At 44.3% G+C, this 22,611-nt stretch overlaps 1 protein-coding gene across 1 annotated transcript in view; it reads right to left on the bottom strand.

Moving 5' to 3' along the window:
* TNS3 (tensin 3) overlaps positions 1-22,611 on the bottom strand; it is a 504,601-nt gene that overhangs the window by 341,166 nt on the left and 140,824 nt on the right. Inside the window, exon 7 of the mRNA XM_082257842.1 lies at positions 2,941-3,053. Coding sequence (XP_082113968.1) covers positions 2,941-3,053 — 113 coding nt within the window. The remainder of the gene's footprint in view (positions 1-2,940; positions 3,054-22,611) is intronic.

A 22,611-nucleotide genomic window follows, 5' to 3' on the forward strand; every position in this document is an offset into this window, starting at 1 on the left:
TTATAGCTGCAAAGGGTTGGCCAACTTAATATTGGACCCTACGAACGAAGACTGGGATGCCATTAAAGTTCATGTGCGTATAAAGGCACATATACACATATATACAAAGTGGGGAAAATAATAATTTGATCCCCTGCAGATTTTGTAAGTTTGCCCACTTACAAAGAAATGAAGGGTCTATAATTTTTTATCATAGGTGTATTTTAAATGATTGAGACCGAATATCAACCAAAATCCAAAAAAAACACATGATACAAATGTTATAAATGGAGTTGCAGTTCAGTAAGTAAAAGAAGTATTTGATCCACAAGCAAAACATGACTTTGTACTTCGTGAAGAAACCCTTGTTGGCAAGCACAGAGGTAAGACGTTTCTTGTAGTTATTGACCAGGTTTGCACACATCTCAGGGGGGATTTTGATCCATTCTTCTTTACAGATCTTTATTAAATCCTTAAGGTTTCTTGGCTGTCGTTTGGCAACTCAAAATGTTAGCTCCCTCCATTCATTTTATATACAGTGGGTACGGAAAGTATTCAGACCCCCTTAAATTTTTCACTCTTTGTTATATTGCAGCCATTTGCTAAAATCATTTAAGTTCATTCTTCTTCCTCATGAATGTACACATAGCACCCCATACTGACAGAAAAACACAGAATTGTTGACATTGTTGCAGATTTATTAAAAAAGAAAAACTGAAATATCACATGGTCCTAAGTATTCAGACCCTTTGCTCAGTATTTAGTAGAAGCCCCCTTTTGATCTAATACAACCAGGAGTCTTTTTGGGAAAGATGCAACAAGTCTTTCACACCTGGATTTGGGGATCCTCTGCCATTCCTCCTTGCAGATCCTCTCCAGTTCTGTCAGGTTGGATGGTAAACGTTGGTGGACAGCCATTTTTAGGTCTCTCCAGAGATGCTCAATTGGGTTTAAGTCAGGGCTCTGGCTGGGCCATTCAAGAACAGTCACGGAATGTTCTTCCTTCGTTATTTTAGCTGTGTGCTTAGGGTCATTGTCTTGTTGGAAGGTAAATCTTCGGCCCAGTCTGAGGTCCAGAGCACTCTGGAGAAGGTTTTTGTCCAGGATATCCCTGTACTTGGCCGCATTCATCTTTCCCTCGATTGCAACCAGTCGTCCTGTCCCTGCAGCTGAAAAACACCCCCACAGCATGATGCTGCCACCACCAAGCTTCACTGTTGGGACTGTATTGGACAGGTGATGAGCAGTGCCTGGTTTCCTCCACACATACCGCTTAGAATTAAGGCCAAAAAGTTCTATTTTGGTCTCATCAGACCAGAGAATCTTATTTCTCACCATCTTGGAGTCCTTCAGGTGTTTTTTAGCAAACTCCATGTGGGCTTTCATGTGTCTTACACTGAGGAGAGGCTTCCGTCGGGCCACTCTGCCATAAAGCCCCGACTGGTGGAGGGCTGCAGTGATGGTTGACTTTCTACAACTTTCTCCCATCTCCTGACTGCATCTCTGGAGCTCAGCCACAGTGATCTTTGGGTTCTTCTTTACCTCTCTCACCAAGGCTCTTCTCCCCCGATAGCTCAGTTTGGCCGGACGGCCAGCTCTAGGAAAAGTTCTGGTCGTCCCAAACATCTTCCATTTGAGGATTATGGAGGCCACTGTGCTCTTAGGAACCTTAAGTGCAGCGGAAATCTTTTTGTAACCTTGGCCAGATCTGTGCCTTGCCACAATTCTGTCTCTGAGCTCTTCAGGCAGTTCCTTTGACCTCATGATTCTCATTTGCTCTGACATGCATTGTGATCTGGAAGGTCTTACATAGACAGGTGTGTGGCTTTCCTAATCAAGTCCAATCAAACACAGCTGGACTCAAATGAAGGTGTAGAACCATCTCAAGGATGATCAGAAGAAATGGAAAGCACCTGAGTTAAATATATGAGTGTCACAGCAAAGGGTCTGAATAATTAGGACCATGTGATATTTCAGTTTTTCTTTTTTAATAAATCTGCAACAATGTCAACAATTCTGTGTTTTTCTGTCAGTATGGGGTGCTATGTGTACATTCATGAGGAAGAAGAATGAACTTAGCATGATTTTAGCAAATGGCTGCAATATAACAAAGAGTGAAAAATTTAAGGGGGTCTGAATACTTTCCGTACCCACTGTAGGTTAAAGGTCTGGAGACTGGTTGGCCACTCCATAACCTTAATGTGCTTCTTCTTGAGCCACTCCTTTGTTGTCTTGGTGGTATGTTTTGGGTCATTGTTATGCTGAAGACCCATCCAAAAACCCATCTTCAGTGTTCTGGCAGGGGGGAAAAAGGTTCTCATCCAATATTTTACAATACATGGCCCCATCTATTACTGCCTCAATGCTGCAAAGTCGGCCATCAACTTTAGCAGAGAAACAGACCCAAAGCATAATGTTTCCACCTCCAGGCTTGACTGTAGGGATGATGTCCTTTAGGTCATAATCAGCATCTTTCTTCCTCCAAATACGGCGAGTCCCACTCCTCAAGAAGGCACATGTGCAGTCCTGCAAAAGAACATCTAAATGGTAGAAAGTGCTGTGGTTAGATGAGACCAAAATTTTGCTTTTTTGGCATTAATTTGACTTGGCGTGTTTAGCGGAAGAAAAATACTGACTTTGACCCTTGGAACACCAGATCTGAAACTTTGGTTGACGTTCTGGCTCTATCATTTAAAATACGCCTATGTATAAAACTATAGACCATTCATTTGTTTGTATGTGGGCAAACTTAAACAATCTGCAGGGGATCAAATAATTACGTTCCCCACTGTATGTATATTATATATATATATATATATATATATATATATATATATATATATATATATATATATATATATTTTTTTTTTTTTTTTTTTTTTTTTGGAAAAACAAGATCCTTCAGTTTGTCAAAAGTATAAATCATGTAAGGAAAAAGTACCCATACCTTAAATTACTTACCACCAGTTGTATCAAAATTTGGAATGCCATGAAGAATAACATAATGCAAATATACTGGGGCCGTGTTCATTTTCTGCACTCCAGAAAGGAGTTGATTGAGAAAATTTACATACCTATGTAAAAAAGAGAAACCAAGAATATCTGTATGCCAATACAAGATAACAAGTGAAGTAATGTACTATTTTAACCATCAAGCAGTATCTTCCATAATACAACCACAGAATGAGAAACTTTTCGCAGCAAAGCATTTACCTAGCAGGTTAGCAGCAACGTTGCATGCCCCCTGTTTGGCAGTAGATTTCAGCTAATAATTTCAGCTGAAACCTGCTGATCGGCTGTGTCCAATCACAGCACAGAGTTCTGGCTTTACAAACACACAGAACTTTGTCTACTGAGAAAAGCGATCTGGCTGTTTCTTATCCCTGAAAAGCAAGGAGAGAAACAACACACACAACATATTATAAATAGATAAGTAAAAACAGCACACATTAGGCACATAGTTAACCCTTTGATTGCCCTTTGATGTCAACCCCTTCCCAGCCAGTGTCATTAGTACAGTGAACAGTATTAGTGTCACTAGCGACCTCATTGTAAGTTAGTTACCCACCCAGCCAGTGTCTGTTAGCGTCAAATTTTCCGCCACACTATCACAAACACACTATAAGTCGCTGATCGCCGCCATTACAAGTAAAGCATATTTAGCTAGGTAAATTCCAGTATATATACCATAGTTTGTAGATGCTATAACTTTTAAACAAACAAAATAATATGCAGTTATTGGAATTTTAATTTTTTTTTAACCAAAGACATATAGCAGAATACATTTTGGCAAAAATGTATGACGCAATTCGATTTTTTTTTTTATTGTATATGTTTATAACAGAAAGAAAATATTTGGGTTATTTTCAAAATTTCCAGTTTTTATTTACTAAAAAAAAAAAAAAAAACGAAAAAATAATTTGTTTATACAACCAAAAACCTAAGGTGATCAAATACCACCAATAGAAAGCTCTATGTGTGTAATAAAAAACCGACATAAATATTATTTGCGTACAGTGTTGCATGACTGTGCAATTTCCAGTTACCCACTTCAGCCCCGGAAGCTTTACCCCCCCTTCCATGACCAGGCCATTTTTTGCAATATGGCACTACATTACTTTAACTGACAATTGCGAGGTCGTGCAACGCTGTACACAAATAAAATAGATTTTTTTTCCCCCCACAAATAGAGCTTTCTTTTGGTGGTATTTGATCACTTCTGCGGTTTTTATTTTTTGCGCTATAAACAAAAAAAGACTGACAATTAAAAAAAAAACAAAAAAAAAACAACAATATTTTACTTTCTGCTATAAACCATATCCAATAAAAGAATGTAAAAAATCAAATTTTGTCAACAGTTTAGGTCAATATGTATTCTGCTACGTGTTTTTGGTAAAAAAAATTCCAATAAGCATATATTGATTGGTTTGCAAAAAAGTTATAGCGTGTACAAACTATGAGATATTTTTATGGAATTTTTTTTTTTTCACTAGTAATGGCAGCGATCAGCAATTTTTAGCAGGACTACAATTTTTAGCAGGACTACAACATTGAGGCAGACAAATCTGACATCGACACCTTTTAGGGACCAGTGACACCAATACAGTAAATAGTGCTTAAAAATGCACTGTCACTGTACTAATGACACTGGCAGAGAAGGGGTTAACATCAGGGGCAATCAAAGGGTTAAATGTTATCCTAGGGAGTGTGCTTTGGCTGTGAGGGATCCCTGTTCTTGCTTAGCAGAAATACAGGATCTCTGTGTCTCCCTTGCCTTGTTTACATAGGCAGGCCGCTATCCTGCCTCTCTCGGGAATGATCAGTGGATCCTATGGTCCTGCTGATTGATTCCTGCTCTTTCCAATCCCAGCAGGAGCTAGTCTCCCGCATGTGTGCCATAGACCCTGAAGAGCAAAATCACATACCTGTATGTGATTTCGTGCAGGAGAGCAGCCGCCCAGCAGTATATATATGTGGGGCAGTCAGCCAGTGGTTACAGAAGCACAGTGCTGAATAACAAAAAATAGCCCGATTATGAAGGGGGTAAAACCTTCTGGAGGTCAAGTGGTTAAAAAACAACAACAGACTTACTGGCAGGATCACTAGGTGAAAATAAGGGAAAGAAAGCCTGAAAAAGTAAAAAAAAAATATGTAGTCATCACATCTAAGCGGTAAGCTCCAAAATAATAAATGTTGGCTTTTGGATTTTGGAGGAGACTGCAGGGTAGCCTCTTGCTTACTGACTTTGGGCCCTGGCTTTTGAGGGGGCTCTACTCTTTGTGAGGTGTGTGCCTGGGGAATCCTTTAGACTGGCTTTGATTTCGTTTTGGGTCCATGTCTCCCAGAAAACACACAGACTCTGGGAATATAGGACCTGGATACAGATTTGGGGCCTCTGTGTCCAAAACAGCATTGACTGCTTCAACCCTTCAACCCCCCCCCCCCTCCCCCACCACCAGATGCAAAGACTCTAAGCCGAAGATTATAGTCAGCTTAAAACAACCTGATGCTGAGATCTCCTGCTGCTACAGTGGGTACGGAAAGTATTCAGACCCCCTTAAATTTTTCACTCTTTGTTATATTGCAGCCATTTGCTAAAATCATTTAAGTTCATTCTTCTTCCTCATTCTTCTGTCCTGGGACCAATCCTGTTTAATTTATTCATAAATGATCTAGAGGAGGGGATATCTAGTACAATCTCAGTATTTGCAGATGATACTAAATTAGGCATGCCAATATCTTCTATGCAGGATGTGGAAATCTTGCAAGCAGACCTGAACAAAATAACGAGGTGGGCAACTACATGGCAGATGAGATTTAATGTAGAAAAATGTAAAGTAATGCACTTGGGGGCCAGAAACCAGAAAGCAAGCTACTCACTAGGGGGGGAACCTCTGGGTGAGTCTAGGATGGAAAGGGACCTGGGGGTACTGGTAGACAACAGGCTTGGAAGTGGCATGCAATGCCAAGCCGCTGCAAGCAAAGCCAACAGAATACTGGGTTGTATAAAAAAGGGGATTCACTCCAGAAATAAAGAGATTATTCTTCCACTCTACAAGACTCTGGTCCGGCCACATCTGGAGTATGCTGTCCAGTTCTGGGCACCGGTCCTCAGGAAGGATGTGCTGGAACTGGAGAAAGTCCAGAGAAGGGCAACAAAAATAATTAGGGGAATGGAGGACATCAGCTATGAGGAAAGACTACAAGCACTGAACTTATTCTCTCTGGAGAAGAGACGATTGAGGGGGGATATGATATCAATGTACAAATACTGTACTGGCGACCCTAGCATAAGGAACAAACTGTTCAGAGAAAGGAAATACAATAAGACACGTGGCCACTCACTAAAACTTGAGGAAAGGCGGTTTAACCTTAAAGTGCATAAGGGGTTCTTCACTGTAAGAGCGGTAAGGATGTGGAATTCTCTTCCGCAAGCAGTCGTATCAGCGGGGAGCATTGATAGATTCAAAAAACTATTGGATGGACACCTTAAAGACCACAACATACAGGGGTATACAATGTACGGTTAAAAGCAAACACACACACACATCATAGGTTGAACTGGATGGACTTGTGTCTTTTTTCAGCCTCACTAACTATGTAACTATGAATGTACACATAGCACCCCATACTGACAGAAAAACACAGAATTGTTGACATTGTTGCAGATTTATTAAAAAAGAAAAACTGAAATATCACATGGTCCTAAGTATTCAGACCCTTTGCTGTGACACTCATATATTTAACTCCGGTGCTTTCCATTTCTTCTGATCATCCTTGAGATGGTTCTACACCTTCATTTGAGTCCAGCTGTGTTTGATTATACTGATTGGACTTGATTAGGAAAGCCACACACCTGTCTATACAAGACCTTCCAGATCACAATACATGTCAGAGCAAATGAGAATCATGAGGTCAAAAGGAACTGCCTGAAGAGCTCAGAGACAGAATTGTGGCAAGGCACAGATCTGGCCAAGGTTACAAAAAGATTTCTGCTGCACTTAAGGTTCCTAAGAGCACAGTGGCCTCCATAATCCTCAAATGGAAGACGTTTGGGACGACCAGAACCCTTCCTAGAGCTGGCCGTCCGGCCAAACTGAGCTATCGGGGGAGAAGAGCCTTGATGAGAGAGGTAAAGAAGAACCCAAAGATCACTGTGGCTGAGCTCCAGAGATGCAGTCAGGAGATGGGAGAAAGTTGTAGAAAGTCAACCATCACTGCAGCCCTCCACCAGTCGGGGCTTTATGGCCCGACGGAAGCCTCTCCTCAGTGTAAGACACATGAAAGCCCGCATGGAGTTTGCTAAAAAACACCTGAAGGACTCCAAGATGGTGAGAAATAAGATTCTCTGGTCTGATGAGACCAAAATAGAACTTTTTGGCCTTAATTCTAAGCGGTATGTGTGGAGAAAACCAGGCACTGCTCATCACCTGTCCAATACAGTCCCAACAGTGAAGCATGGTGGTGGCAGCATCATGCTGTGGGGGTGTTTTTCAGCTGCAGGGACAGGACGACTGGTTGCAATCGAGGGAAAGATGAATGCGGCCAAGTACAGGGATATCCTGGACAAAAACCTTCTCCAGAGTGCTCTGGACCTCAGACTGGGCCGAAGGTTTACCTTCCAACAAGACAATGACCCTAAGCACACAGCTAAAATAACGAAGGATTGGCTTCACAACAACTCCGTGACTGTTCTTGAATGGCCCAGCCAGAGCCCTGACTTAAACCCAATTGAGCATCTCTGGAGAGACCTAAAAATGGCTGTCCACCAACGTTTACCATCCAACCTGACAGAACTGGAGAGGATCTGCAAGGAGGAATGGCAGAGGATCCCCAAATCCAGGTGTGAAAGACTTGTTGCATCTTTCCCAAAAAGACTCCTGGCTGTATTAGATCAAAAGGGGGCTTCTACTAAATACTAAGCAAAGGGTCTGAATACTTAGGACCATGTGATATTTCAGTTTTTCTTTTTTAATAAATCTGCAACAATGTCAACAATTCTGTGTTTTTCTGTCAGTATAGGTTGCTATGTGTACATTCATGAGGAAGAAGAATGAACTTAAATGATTTTAGCAAATGGCTGCAATATAACAAAGAGTGAAAAATTTAAGGGGGTCTGAATACTTTCCATACCCACTGTATGTGTAATCTGTTTATTAAGGTGTCCTTCTCTCATTGTATAATTCCCCATTTTATACCTCCTATGTGTGAATCCCCATTGTTTCTGTCTGCTAGTATTATGTCCACTTCATCTCCTTACCAAACTATTGTGGGATGTTTATATGTTTGTTAGCTGTTGTACTGATATTACTGTTTACAGTTTGCATTGTTTAGGTTAATGTGATTAAGCTCTTATCTGATTTTGTGTGGTATATATTTTGTGTGAGTTTACAATAAAGTCAGTTCTGGTTTGCACCAAAGCTAGCGTCATCTAGTTCTTTGGTGCAATTCTCAACTATAAAATCATGTTCCTGGTTCCAGAATGGAGGAAGCTGTACCTTGGCGAGGCACCCAGGCTGAGTGCCAGCCGGTCTGTCACAGATTTAATACCACTGTAATAAACGTTCCCAAAGATGCGCACAATTTGCAAATGTACACTTCCACACAGTGCTAAAAAACGGAAAATTTATATCAATACTTACCGTAATTTTCCTTTCCTGATAGAACTCCATGGCAGCACACGTATGGGTAGGCTCCGCCTCCTCTCCTACCCTATAGGACCCCACTCCCATAAATTTTTGCTCCAAGCCAGGAGCCGTGTTCCATATATAGACTACTCCAGCAGATGGGAGGGAACTCCTGCTGCCATGGAGTTCTATCAGGAAAGGAAAATTACGGTAAGTATTGATATAAATTTTCCGTTTTCCTGACAGACTCCATGGCAGCACACGTATGGGAAATAACTAGCCATACACACCCGGGTGGGCAACTGCTGGTCAAACAGAAATAGGTTTAATTTGCACCGTCAACAGACAAAATCTTTAAACCAAAATCAACTGAGGATAAAGAAGCAGGTTCAACACAATAGTGTGACATGAAAGTGTTAATTGAGGACCATGAGGCCGCTCTGCAAATGACATCTGGTGCAACATGAAGGGAAGCCGCCCAAGACGTAGAAATCCCTCTGGTGGAATGAGCCGTCACCACTTCCGGAGGAGCCAGTCCCTTGGCTCTATATGCCCACTGGATGGTCTGAACTATCCAGCTAGAAATTGTTCTGGAAGAAGCCCTCTTGCCTCTGTTCTTTCCATAAAAGAGAACAAATAGATAGTCTGACTTGCGAAAGGAAGCTGTGAACTTCAAGTATGTTTGAAGGACTTCGCCCACATCCAACGGATGGGTACTCTGGTCATCTTGAGACTTGAATGTAGGTAAAACAATCTCTTGGTTGACATGAAAAACTGAATTTACCTTCGGATTGGACCCTAGCATAGGGACCAGGACAACCCGATCAGGAAAAAATGTCAGAAAAGGTTCTTTGCAACCTAGATCACTAATTTCAGAGACACGTTTAGCCGATGTGATGGCTACTATAAAGGCCGTCTTCATAGACAGATTCTTAAGGAAGAAGGAATCTCCATGTTCCAAAACTGTTGTTGAGAGAAACTCAAGGACTAGTGGAAGGTCCCATTTGGAGAACCTGGGTTTCCTGGGAGGTCTCATTCTTGACGCACCTCTGAAAAACTGCCGGACCAGAGGATGTTTTGCCCATGAGGTCCCTGTGAAGGCAGAGATTGCTGAGATCTGTACTCTGAGAGAGCCAACAGCCAGAGATAGGTCTAAGCCTGTCTGGAGGAACCCCAGAATGTGATGGATCTTAGGATTAGTGATGAAATCGGACTCATTAGACATGTAATCCTCAAACTTAGACCAGATCCTCTCGTAGACTTTGTTGGTGCCCGGTCTCCTGGCACTCATCATTGTGGACATTGCCGCACTTGGACAGCCAAGAGCTTTTAGTCTTTCCCTCTCAAGGACCATGCCATGAGATGTAACTGCGCTGGGCATGGATGCAGCACTGGACCCTGAGATAGAAGGTCCGACCTGAATGGCAGGGGAACAGGATCCCGAAAGCTCAGTTGGAGCAGCAGAGGAAACCAGGGCCTCCTTGGCCAAAACGGAAGAATTGCTATGATTTCTACCCTCTCTCTCCTGAGTCTCTGCAGGAACTTGAATATCACTGGGACCGGGGGAAAAGCATATGCTTTGTGGAACTTCCAGTGGTCCGTCAGAGCATCTACCCCGTAGGCTTGGGGGTAACGCCATCTCGAGTAGAATTTCGTCAGTTTGGCATTGTTTGGAGAGGCAAACAGGTCTACTTCCGGAAGAATCCCCAGAGAGATGACCCACTTGAAGGTTTCTGGATGAAGAGACCATTCGTTGTTGTCTAGATTGGTTCTTGACAGAAAATCTGCCTGAACGTTCTGGACTCCTGGAAGATAAGCAGCTGATAGATTGGCAAGATTCCGTTGGGCCCATGCCATGATCGGTTTCACTTCTTCCAGAAGGGAGGAACTGCGGGTGCCCCCTTGCCTCTTGATATATGCAACTGCCGTCGTATTGTCTAGCCGTAGAAGGACCGAGGACCCTTTCACCAAGTGACGGAAAGCCATGATGGCACGAAAAGCTGCCCGAAGCTCCAGGACATTTGAGACCAACCCGAGGGTGGGAAAGTCCCACCTGCCCTGGGCCACCTCTGACAGGCAGTGCGCACCCCAGCCCGTCTGGCTGGCATCCGATGTCACAACGATCCAAGGAACGGGAACGATCGAATGACAATTCAGGAGATTTTCCCGTTGTAGCCACCAAGACAGACTCGCCCTCATAGAGGATGTTATCCGTACAGGAGTGTCTGGATTCCCAGAGCTCCATTGGCGGAGGAAACCGATTTGAAAGGGCCTCATCCTCCACTGTGCCCACTTGACCATGGGGGCCGTGGAGACCATGGTCCCTATTATTTTCAGACACTGTGATGCCCGAAGATAAGGAGTTGACATTGCCGGTTGTATTCTGCTGCGGATCACCGGAATCTTCTCCACTGGAAGAGAGATGGTGCCTCTGGAGGTGTTGAAGAGTGCCCCCAGGAAGATCAAGGATTTTGACGGATCCAGATGGCTTTTCTCCAGATTCAAGAGCCACCCGAATTCTTGAAGGGTGGAGATTACCTGAGATCTGTGTTGCAGAATCTGTGCTTGGTCTTGAGAAAGAAGAAGCAGATCGTCTAAGTAGTGAAACAGTCGGATCCCTTTCGATCTGATCAGAGCTACAATAGCCAGTAAGACCTTTGAAAAGACTCGAGGTGAGGTGGTAAGCCCGAAAGGGAGACAGGTAAACTGGAGATGCACTTGACCCACGGCAAAGCGAAGAAACTTTTGTAGTTCTGCTGCCACTGGGACATGGAAATAGGCATCTTTTAGATCTATGGAGATCATCCAATCTTCTGGTTGCACCACTTGGCGGATAGTGAAGAGTGTCTCCATCCTGAACCTCTCTTTCTTTATGAAAGAGTTCAGATGAGTCAGGTCTATGACCGGTCTCCAAGAACCGTTTTTCTTTAGCACCATGAATAGAGGTGAATAAAGGCCTTGAAACCTTTCTTCGGCCGGAACTGGGATGACAGCACCTTGAGAGATCAGGGAATCTACGTATGACAGAAGAATTGACTTCTTTTCTTCCACGCGAGGTAGAGCCGTAGGGATGAACCGCAGAATTGGGGTTTCTTTGAAAGACCAAACGTGACCATGAGACACAGTCTTGACGGTCCACTGGTCCGTAATCGAGGCTGCCCAAACGTGCGCAAACTGACGTAGACGAGCGCCTACTCGCAACGCTTGAGCAGGCCTGATATCAAAAAGACTTTGTGGTCTCCCGACCACTAGAAGGTGTTCCCTTGTTGAACTTCTGACCTGTAGGTTGAGATCTTTTCCAATTCTTTCTGAACTCACGTCCAGGCCTGTAAGATCAAGCTTCTCTGGATCGATCCGAACTTGGTTTGTGCTGAAATCTTCTGCGGTCAAACAAACAGCGATCCTGAGGGAGGAAACCTGATTTACCACCAGTGGCACGGGTAATGGCACTGTCCAGCTTGTTGCCAAAAAGGGACGCACCCTCAAACGGAATCCTGCACCAGGCTTGTTTGGAAGCAGGATCGGCCAGCCAGGGACGTAACCATAAAGCACGTTTGGCCGTGACAGAAGAGAGCATGACCCGCGCCACCAGGCGAATGATATCAATGGAAGCCTCTCCCAAAAAGGCCGTTGCTAACCTTAGTTCATACACAGCCGAGCTTCTGGCTGCTTCTTCTGAGACACCTTTCAGTGTGGTCTCCACGTTATCTACCCAAGCCTCCATAGCTTTGGATGTGGCTGCAAGGGCTAGGGCTGGCTTGCAGGTCATACCAGCTAACAGATAGATCTTTTTGAGATCCGTATCAATTCGTCTATCCAGACCATCTTTAAATGAGACGGAATCTTCCAAAGGTAGGGTAACGTGTTTGACTAGCCTCATCAAGGCTGCGTCTATTGTAGGTGCAGAATCAAGATGCTTCACTTTGTCGGTCTTAAAAGGATATAACCTGGAAAATTTGGACGATAAGGAATTCTTTCTTTCAACTCCATGCCATTCGTCTGTAATGATTTCCCCCAGCTCATTCAGAAAAGGGAAATGATCCCGTTCTTTCTTGAGATGTTTAAAGTATTTCTTCTGTTTTGCTGGGGAGTCTGCTGGCTCTTCCCATTTTAACGCCTCTTTTACCGCTCTTACTAGCGGAGAGATCATGGCAAAATCAAAACCTGAACTTTGGTCTTCTAGGTCATCCTCACTTTCAGAGGAATCCGAGAAGCGACTCGGCTGGGAAGTGCCTGGCTCTACGTCTTCCCTCTGAGGGAGAACTGGAGTATCAGTTGTATGCCCAGACAGCCGGTTGGAATCCCAATCCCTTAAGGATTCTTGCACGATCCGCCTGACCAGGGTTTCCACTGGTGGATCTGGGACTTGTTTTTCCTTGATTGCCCGAGAATAGCAGGCATCACACAAGGATCTATCCTCAGGGACTACAGCCCTACAACCCCAGCAAGATTTGTGTGCGGGGCGGTCAGCATGTCGGGAAGACCGGCTTGGACAATCATCATGGCGCCTAGACCTAGATCTGGATCTATGGTGCCTGGATTTGGATGATGCATGGTGATGGCCTGAAGGTGATCTATCCTTTGATCCCGATGCAGGACGTTGGTCAGACCTAAAAGGGCTGAAAACAAAGGAAAGAAAAGCTCAGGCTACAGTAAGCCAGCTGGCAGACAAGCGAGAGTTAAAAGCTAAAGCTCACCTGTTGCGCAGGGACTGGCCACCGGGGGGCGGTGAGGCATCCATTGCAAATCACAGCGAGATAACCTGCAATAGGAAGGATGTAAGAACTCAATCTTACCTTCCCATAGCCGCCTTTCCCCTCCCCCATTCAAGCAGGACTGACCCAGCACAGGACTTACCAAACACAGGCAGAGACACAGCGTGGGGAGGCCGCCGCAAAAGCCCACAGACATCCCAAGAATGACAGCTCCATCAGCTGTTTAAATTTCCCGGGAGCCGTAAAGCCACGCCCCCCCCGACGCCACCGCGTCATGGAGGACCGGAAGTGGCGTGCGCACAAGCGCAGACCACTTAGGAACCAAGCCTCGCAATGAACACCCAACTGGGAATCAGGAGGCAGGGGGAGGAGCCGAGAGCGACGGCCTGGAACGCAGGAGCGCTCCAGCCGCCATACTAACCAGGAAGCAAAACGATATAAAGTATAAAGTAAGCAATACATTACCACCAATACCGACAGAAGGACCTGGAACGCTCCTCAACCGGAGACTAGCGTGTGCGTCAGGGCATAAGGGCCTCCCGCTAGTAGCAAGGACGTTTGGCCAAGCGATGCAGCCCACCTCTCATTCAGGATTTATGGCATCTTCCGGCATCATTTCAAATTGCCCGGGTCCACCCAGTAGTACTGAGATTGCTGGACTAAGGTAGAAAGGCATCATCCAGGAAAGCCACACGCCACCAGGTATGTAAGAAAACGCATCCTATAAGGTAAGACTTCTCTTGCGGAAGGAGGACAAAAAAGGAACACGGCTCCTGGCTTGGAGCAAAAATTTATGGGAGTGGGGTCCTATAGGGTAGGAGAGGAGGCGGAGCCTACCCATACGTGTGCTGCCATGGAGTCTGTCAGGAAAGTGGCCTTTTAGTATGCACACCACCATTCTACTAAAGCAATATTGCTCTGGTCTTAATATGAAACTTTATGGTATCGCATATGAGCTCACAAAGTTGTGCATCCCTCCAGAAGATCAATATTAACAGTCACTATGAATGCTTAGGTTGAGAATAATATTTCACAAACTCCAGTATAATTATTGAACCCATAAACATGACATTTGAAACAATCTCTGGTATTAGTGGTCACTCTCAATGCATATGGAGTGTAATATAGTAATGTAAATGTGAAGCTTTTTCAAGGTTTTTAGCCCAATTCACTCATGTACAATTTTTTTCACCCCTTCGATTTTCACCATTGTGTAAAAAAGGCATGATTTACAATTTACAAATATTTGTTATTTATTACCAATACATTTTTAGATGTTTTATATTTAGCAAGAAATTTAGAAGTTATGCTGTATTTGTGTGAGTTTATGATTTTAGTATATTATTGAAAACATAGCTTTGATAAACATTTTTGCATCTATCATGTAGCAACATCTTTTAATTTCAGAAAATATATAGTTTTGGGGTGGGGTCTTTTTTTAATGTTCAAAGCTGATCATAAAAACAAAAACAGCAAAAAAAAATAAAAATAGTATGGCCACCTGAGGTGAAAAATTAGGTCACTGGGACCGGCAGCAAAAGCCTCAATTAGCCCTCACTGACAATTTAAAGAATTTGCCTTATTTATCAAAATTTCTTGCCAAGTATGTGACAAACTAGTCAGAAGTTCTTTGCTTACACATGTTTAAACCTATGCTGGATTTCAAACATCTAATTATTAAGATATCCTCAGATTGGTGCTTTCTTTTTCAAGCATTGTCCTTGAACACCTCTACTAAAGCAGCCAAGGCATAGTCCAGGGGAGCTCCCTTCTTGGGCAAATACACATTTTTTTCCAATTGCCTAGCCAAGGAGACCCAAAGTTACAACCAAGAACTCTGGACTGACATTATTTCAGTATGAGGCCATAGTATAAACTGCCTCTTCTCTATTATATCATTAAGATATATAAGAATCAATGAAATGTAATATAAATGAGAAAATTAAGAATTTTTTTAAATTTACAGAAGGGACTGCTGGTTTTCCCTGTAGAATTTCAAAACTGTTGCAGCTTTGGAATCCTATTGGAGAAACAAAATGGAATATAACGTTGAGAATGTGAAAAAAATGGCCGGACACAGGGTTGCCAACAGTTACCCAAAAAAAAAAAAAAAAAATAGAATTTTTGTAAGAACTTACCGTAAAATTATTCTCTCTGAGTCCTTTGACAAACACAGCCCTTCCAAGTGTTCTTCACTATTGGGTAATGGTGCCATCTGCAGGAGCAGGCTAGGTAGTGAAAACTTCATTAAAAACTTTTACTTAGACACACCTTAGGGACTGTCCCTCTAGACATTACCCTCAGACACTCAGAGCTACCATTCAGTTTCGTAGCAAGCAGTACAGGAAGACAAACAACCCCAAGATAGAGGGGCGGGGCGGGGCTGCATCTGTCAGAGGACTCGAAGAAAATAATTTTATGGCAAGTTCTTACAAAAATTCTATTTTCTCTTACGTCCTCTGACAGACGCAGCCCTTCCAAGTGTTCTTCACTATTGGGATGTCCCAAAGCAGTGCAGGTGTGAGGGGTGGGAAAAGACGCAACCAACAGAACGGTAACGTGGTAACGTGCCAACAAGGCCAGAACAAAACGTGGCCAACAGGGCAACAAAAGCTCAACCAACAAGAGCTAACCCCAGAACAACAAATTCACCCCAAGAAGAGAAAACATGTCTCTTCAACAAACCGCAGCACTTAAAACTCTGCGGCCAAAGGAAGCATCCGAGGATGCCATCACGTCAATCTTGTAGAATTTTGTAAAAGTGTACACAGATGACCAGGTCGCCACTTTGCACACCTGAGCCACAGAAGCCTGATAGCGAAAAGCCCAAAAGTCACTCACGGCTCTAGTAGAGTGAATAGGCCTGAACAATAGTCTGTCTGATCCATTTTGCAATGGTTGCAGCGGACGCAGCCGAACCCTTCTGAGATCCCCCAGGAAAGGACAAAGAGGAAATCAGACATCCTAAAGGATTCAGTGGCCGACAGGTAAACCCAGATCGCCCGAACCACATCCAATGAATGCAAGGCAAACTCCTTGGGATGCTTAGGCTTCGCACAAAGCGAAGGCAAAAAAAAGATCTTCATTGAGGGGGAAGGCAGACACCACCTTAGGGAGAAAAGGCTGGTTGGGTCGCAGAACAACCTTATCCCTATGAACGACCAGATAAGGCGAATGGCAGGACAGAGCCGCCAATTCAGACACTCTGCGAGCAGAGGTGATAGCCACCAGAAAGGCAACTTTTCTGGGACAATACAGGCAGAGGAATTTCTCTGATAATTTCAAAAGGGAGGTGGTTGCAAAACAGACAAAACCAAATTCAAATTCCACGGAGGCAAAGGGGCCTTCCGTGGGGGAGCCAGATGGTGCACTCCCAGAATAAAGGTGCGAATGAAGGAATTAGTCGCCAATGGACGCTGGAAGAAAATGGCCAAGAGCCGACACCTGACCTTTAATCGTGCCCAATGCCAAACGTTGTTCCACACCTTTCTGCAAGAAAGCCAACACCCTCGCCACCGAAAAGGAGCGAGGATGCAACCCTTGTGACTCACACCAGGCAATGTAGGCCTATCAGGTACGATGATAAATCTTCCTGGAGGTAGCCTTCCGAGCTCTCAGCAAGGAAGGAATAACAGCATCAGAGAGACCTCTGCCTCTCAACACCTGGCCTTTAACCGCCATGCCGTTAAAGCCAGAGACCATTTTCGGCCCCTGAGACAGCAGATCTTCTCCCAGAGGTAGCCGCCAGGGAGGCTCGACGACCATCTTGATGAGGCCAGTCTGGGGCCACCAGAATCACTTGTACCTGTTCCAACGTTAACCTGCGGAGGAACCTGGACAACAGTTGAATCAGAGGAAAGGTGTAAATCAGCTGATACCGGTGCCAACGCGTCTGTGGCCTCGGCCAGAGGATCTCGAGCTTCGGCCATAAACCTTTCCACCTTCTTGTTGCGATGAGATGCGAACAGATCTATGTCCGGAGTCCCCCACCGGGCACACAGGAGCCGAAACACCTCCGGATGCAGGGACCATTCCCCCTGATCCAAGGACTGACAACTCAGAAAGTCCACCTGTCAGTTCTCCACTCCTGGAATATGAACAGCAGAGATAGATGGAAAGTGCGCCTCGGCCCAAGTCAGAATTCCGGCCACTTCCTTGGCCACCCGGCCACTCCAGGTGCCCCCTTGATGATTGATGTAAGCCACGGCCATGGCAATGTCGGACTGCACCCGAACCGGGAGACCGTGCAGCCGAGGAGTCCAAGGAGCAGGCAAAGCTTAATGGCCCTGAACTCCAGGACCTGGATCGGAAAGGAAGGACCTGGATCGGAAAGGAAGATCGACAGACTGCCCAACAGGGTCGGTGATAACCCGCTCTAAACAGGAATATGTCCAGATACCCGAGAATCGCAATCCCCCCCAGCAGGAACAAGGCTAAAACCCTGATCAAATAGATATGAGAGCACAGAGACCGCTCTGGTGTTGAAATGTCCTCACAATCAGAAGGGTGCAGGTTAGGTCCGTAGTCCCGACAGCTGTACAATTAGAAGAAGGCAACCGCACACCAACTTGAGAGTGATAGTAGATGATAAAAACCTTTTATTGAAAATCCATAAAATCCAAAACGACAAATCAGGGACAGGAGGGTAAAAAACAGTTGACGCGTTTCACGAAACTATGTTCGCTTAGTCATAACCGTGTGGATACATGTGGAGATGCCAGCTAAATAATAAAACTGCAGCCAAAAGACCGAAAAAAACAATTAACGTTAATTGGGTAAGTGAAAGGCTGCTAACCATGAGAGCTAATTGCAACATGGGCTTCTGGCAAGAATCTAATTCACACATGGAAAAAAGAAGAGTGAACCCCACATGAAAAAGAAAAACAAAAAATAATAAAAAAAAGAATCCAAAAAAGAAAAAAGGAAAAGACAAGAAATAAGGAAAAGAAAGAAGAAAAAGAGAAAAAGACAAAGACAGAAAGAAAAAAGAAAAAGAGAAAAAAAAGAAAAAAGATCAAAGAACATCTGGCAGATAACTAAAAATATAAAGTACCCAATTTCATGTGTATATAATAAGACAATGATAAATAAATAGGGTAACATCTACACATGTATCCGCATTAGGTCAAGCATTCTACAGACATAATACACGGTGATAAATAGAATCATCATATATACATGCAGAGACACTAAATATTACAGATGAAAGAAAAAAAGAGAAAACATGAAAAATCGATCATGAGCAGATGAAGATAATCTAGATGAAAATTCATCCTAAAAATTCATCCTAAAAACAGCAGAAAAACCATTAGGTGACCAAGGAGTACAACAACATATTTCCTAGGAAGGTATATATATATATCTATGTATGTATAGCATATCGCTGAAAACAGCGTTTGTCTATACAAAATTCAAGATGCATAGACACAGACAAGTGGCAAATTTGAGATGACAGGAGAGAACCAAAATTAAATAAACAAACAAAATGAAGCAGGCACTGATTGTCTGCTTCATTTTGTTTGTTTATTTAAGCACCTTAATCCATTCCGTAACCGTCTGAGAGACCAGCACAGAAGCGAATACCGGCTTGAGGAGTGAGCCTGCCACCAGGTACATGTGGCGGGAAAGCGACTCCACGCGCCTATCCATCGGGGCTGCAAACACCGGGGAGTCTTCCATGGGCACGACCGTGGATTTATTCAACCTGGAAACATTGTGGTCCACTCTAGGTGACACCGTCCAGCGATCAGAAACCGGATCCGCAAAGGGGTAACGGCGTTGAAAACGCCTAGGCATCGCCAGCACGTGTTCGTTCTTCACGCGACGCCACTGTTCGTTGACGATATTGTGAAACTCCTCGGGGCAGGGGAAAACCTGACCCAAATTCTGGGCTTTGCGGGACCCAAAGGAAACCCGCTTACCTGACTGGGTGGGCTCATCATCAATGTTCAAAGTCTCCCTAACAAAGCGAACAAGTGCCTCAACTAAAGCGCGTTCCCATGCTACAGCGGAGGACTCCTATTCCTCCCCGTCTGAGTATGCGGACAGGGAACCCTCAGGGAGGGTAGTGTCCATGGCAACCAAATCAGGCTCTAAATCAGAAGACTGAGAGGGCATCGGCCGTTTTTGATCATTACCTTGTGACATTATAAGATTCACTTTGGACGCCAATGTTTCAATGGGTGCAGATAAGGAAGCTAGGAAGGTGATCCGGATGTCCCGGATGCAGAAACAAGATCTGTGGGGAAATGGTCACCCTGGGACCCCATTTGGAAGATTTACAAAAAAAGGAACACTGGCCCTTTAAATTGGCGATTGCGGTCCGCACCGTGATCCCGCACTGCCGCTGGAGACCCCCTTTATAACATGAGAACAACTGTGCAAGCAAAGTGCCTTAAGGAATAATGCCCAAAGCAATAAAAACCCCTTATAGTGCTAAAGAGATAGAAAACAGACCGCTCTCCACGATTCCTCTGCAGCAACTGAAAGATGGATGGAGGAAGTGACTTAATCCGCTAGAGGCCGAACAGCGCCCTGATCGGGCATGTGCCAGTAGAAGTATATGGAGAAAAGCACAGGGAAAATGGCCGCCACTCTTACAATACAGCTGCCCACATCCAAGATGGCGCCGGAAAAGGCGCCAAAAGCACATTAGCAAAAAATTGCTGCTGCCCTTACTGTGATGCAGCCAGGCTTGCCGACAGTCAGGAGCGCAGGAACCCTGGCCACCGTGGAAATCCACTAGAAAGCCCTCCCAGGACAAGGTAACAGCAACACTTCCCCCCCATGCAGCGGGGCGCCGTTAGAGCGCCCCCAGAAGGAGCAGGGAGGCAGGGACAGTCCAGACTGGCCAGGGAGAACACCACAGAGACACAGCTCTGACATCCCCATGGAGTGAACCCACATCACCCCCCCCCCCCCCAGATGATTGTCCCAGGGACACGGGGGGGTAGCATCACTCACCATACCACAGACCGTGGGCTCCGCTCCAGTACAGGTCACATCCCACCCTGAGTGGGGGTGCCATCAGTCAAGAGGGGACGCTGCAACACAGGGTGTTCCAGGATTCCGGCGAATTTTCTCCGCAGGCTCGTCCCCATCCGTCGGGGCACCGTCGTGGCAAGGCCTGGGCAGACCACAACGTGCGCACGCTCGTAGGCCAGACTGGAGTACCATAAGGATCTATATCATCCAGTGCGAAGCCCAGCCCGGCTGTCGCTTATAGTTCTCCAGGAGGAGCCCCCTGACTAGCTAGCGATTGTGAGTGAGGAAAATAAAATAAACATTTTTCAAAGAAAAAATAAAAGACTGAGACCAGAGCCCTATTCGGGTTTTTAAGTCCTACTCCTGAGCTAGGCACCAAGAAACTGAATAGTAGCTCTGAGTGTCTGAGGGTAATGTCTAGAGGGACAGCCCCTAAAGTGTGTCTAAGTAAAAGTTTTTAAGGAAGTTTTCACTACCTAGCCTGCTCCTGCAGATGGCGCCACTACCTAATAGTGAAGAACACTTGGAAGGGCTGCGTCTGTAAGAGGACATAAGAGAAATATTTATTGCAATCTGTGCATGTCCTTGGAAAGAGAAGCATCATCTGTACAACTGAGCCGCCATCTCCCGCAGCCAGAAGATGCTCAGCATCCCAACAGCATGAGGAGAAAGGCAACTCTGTATATACACCACACAAGCCCAGTTTTACCCCAGGCCAGGCCAAGACTCTTAGAGCCAGGTAAGCACTGAGAGTGCCTGCTCCATCCTGGGGTTAACATGCATACCACGTACTCTACCTGCATCTCACATCACACATTATTTCTGTCCCACCTGTTCTACAAAGCAGGCTCCAAAGACTCTGGAATATGGTTTAGCCTTTAGAAAATACTTACCTTTTCACCTTATGTTTAGCCTGGCATTAAGAAGTTTAGAAACGTTCATACTATACTACAGTGGCATCTCTGACACCCTATAAAAATGAAACTACAAGTATATCCCATCCCCCAACATGCATTTCTACTTTTTACAATGTTTCAGATACAGCCCACATCAAGAATGTATGACTATGCTCTGCACCATGCCTGCGGCTTTCGTCCTGCCCCCTTTTGATCCTCCATGTCTTGCCTTATCTCCCCTCCTCTCACCTATCCCATTTTACTACCTTCCTCCTCTCCCTGCTGCTATTGGAATATTGGAACACTCCTGGGGTGCTGTGCATGGGACCCCATATTTGAACAAATCTTTGTTGAGTCCACTCTCTTCTGGCATTGGATTACTTGATAACTTTTCTGGACCCTTGTCTATTATATACATCATCCAGTGCAGGAGTGACCACAGAGGACATTATCATGTTTAGGATATATAAAAAAAAGTCCAGGCGCTAAAAATCAAGACCCCCTGTGGAGGAAATAACCAGGAAGACACTAAATGACGAAAAGAACCAATCCCTGTGCTGCCAGTCCCAAGCATAGGATGTGATGGAAAGGAATTTAGCACCAGAAATGGACCGGTCACAGGAATAGTAATATAGTGTCAAGGAGAACCAGCAGGCAGTGAATCATAGTAAATGTCAGTTTATTGAACAAATAAAACCAGGGATTACATGCACGTTAACCACAACTAACTGTAGGTTCATAAATCTATTGAGGATTTATGCAGCTGTATATAAGAAACACAAGTGTGGATGGAATGTATACCAATTTACTCTTTCATTAGTTAGTATGCAATAACCCCAAAAAAGACTCAAAGGCCCAAAAAGTAATTGCACCACTTCAGAACGTACCACATTTGCAACAAATCACATTTATGCAATAAAAAAAAAACAAGTACATCTAAAACCAACATTTTTTTTTTTTTTTTTTAAATTTCAGAAAAGTATAGTAAATGGTTAAAATCTTTGGGGGAAAAAAAATCACTATCAAGTGTTTTGTTTTGTTTTTTTTTTCTTTCAGGAACATCTCACTTCCTGGTTCTAAAACACCAGGAAGTGAGACTAAATCATCCCAAAATGAGAGGAAGTCCCCTATAAGTCATCACTGAAACAGATGTTCTAATTGCAATGTATCCCCTTCTATTTTAACACTTGTAAAATGTTGGTTTTCTCGTTATCTTGTGTCCCAGGGACATTTGTTAAATGAATAATCAGAGAGGGAAACGGACAGCAATTACAAACCTGAGAGGGATTTCAACACTTCCCCAACCATAAATAAAGAAAAAGGTTGGAGCTTGATATATACTTTATGTGGCAACAGCTGATATCTTATTACCTTTAGTGCCAAACTGTATCTTTTTCAATTCAGTATACA

This window comes from Pelophylax lessonae (genome assembly GCF_965119305.1).
Source record: "Pelophylax lessonae genome assembly, chromosome: 5".
Lineage (NCBI taxonomy): Eukaryota > Metazoa > Chordata > Amphibia > Anura > Ranidae > Pelophylax > Pelophylax lessonae.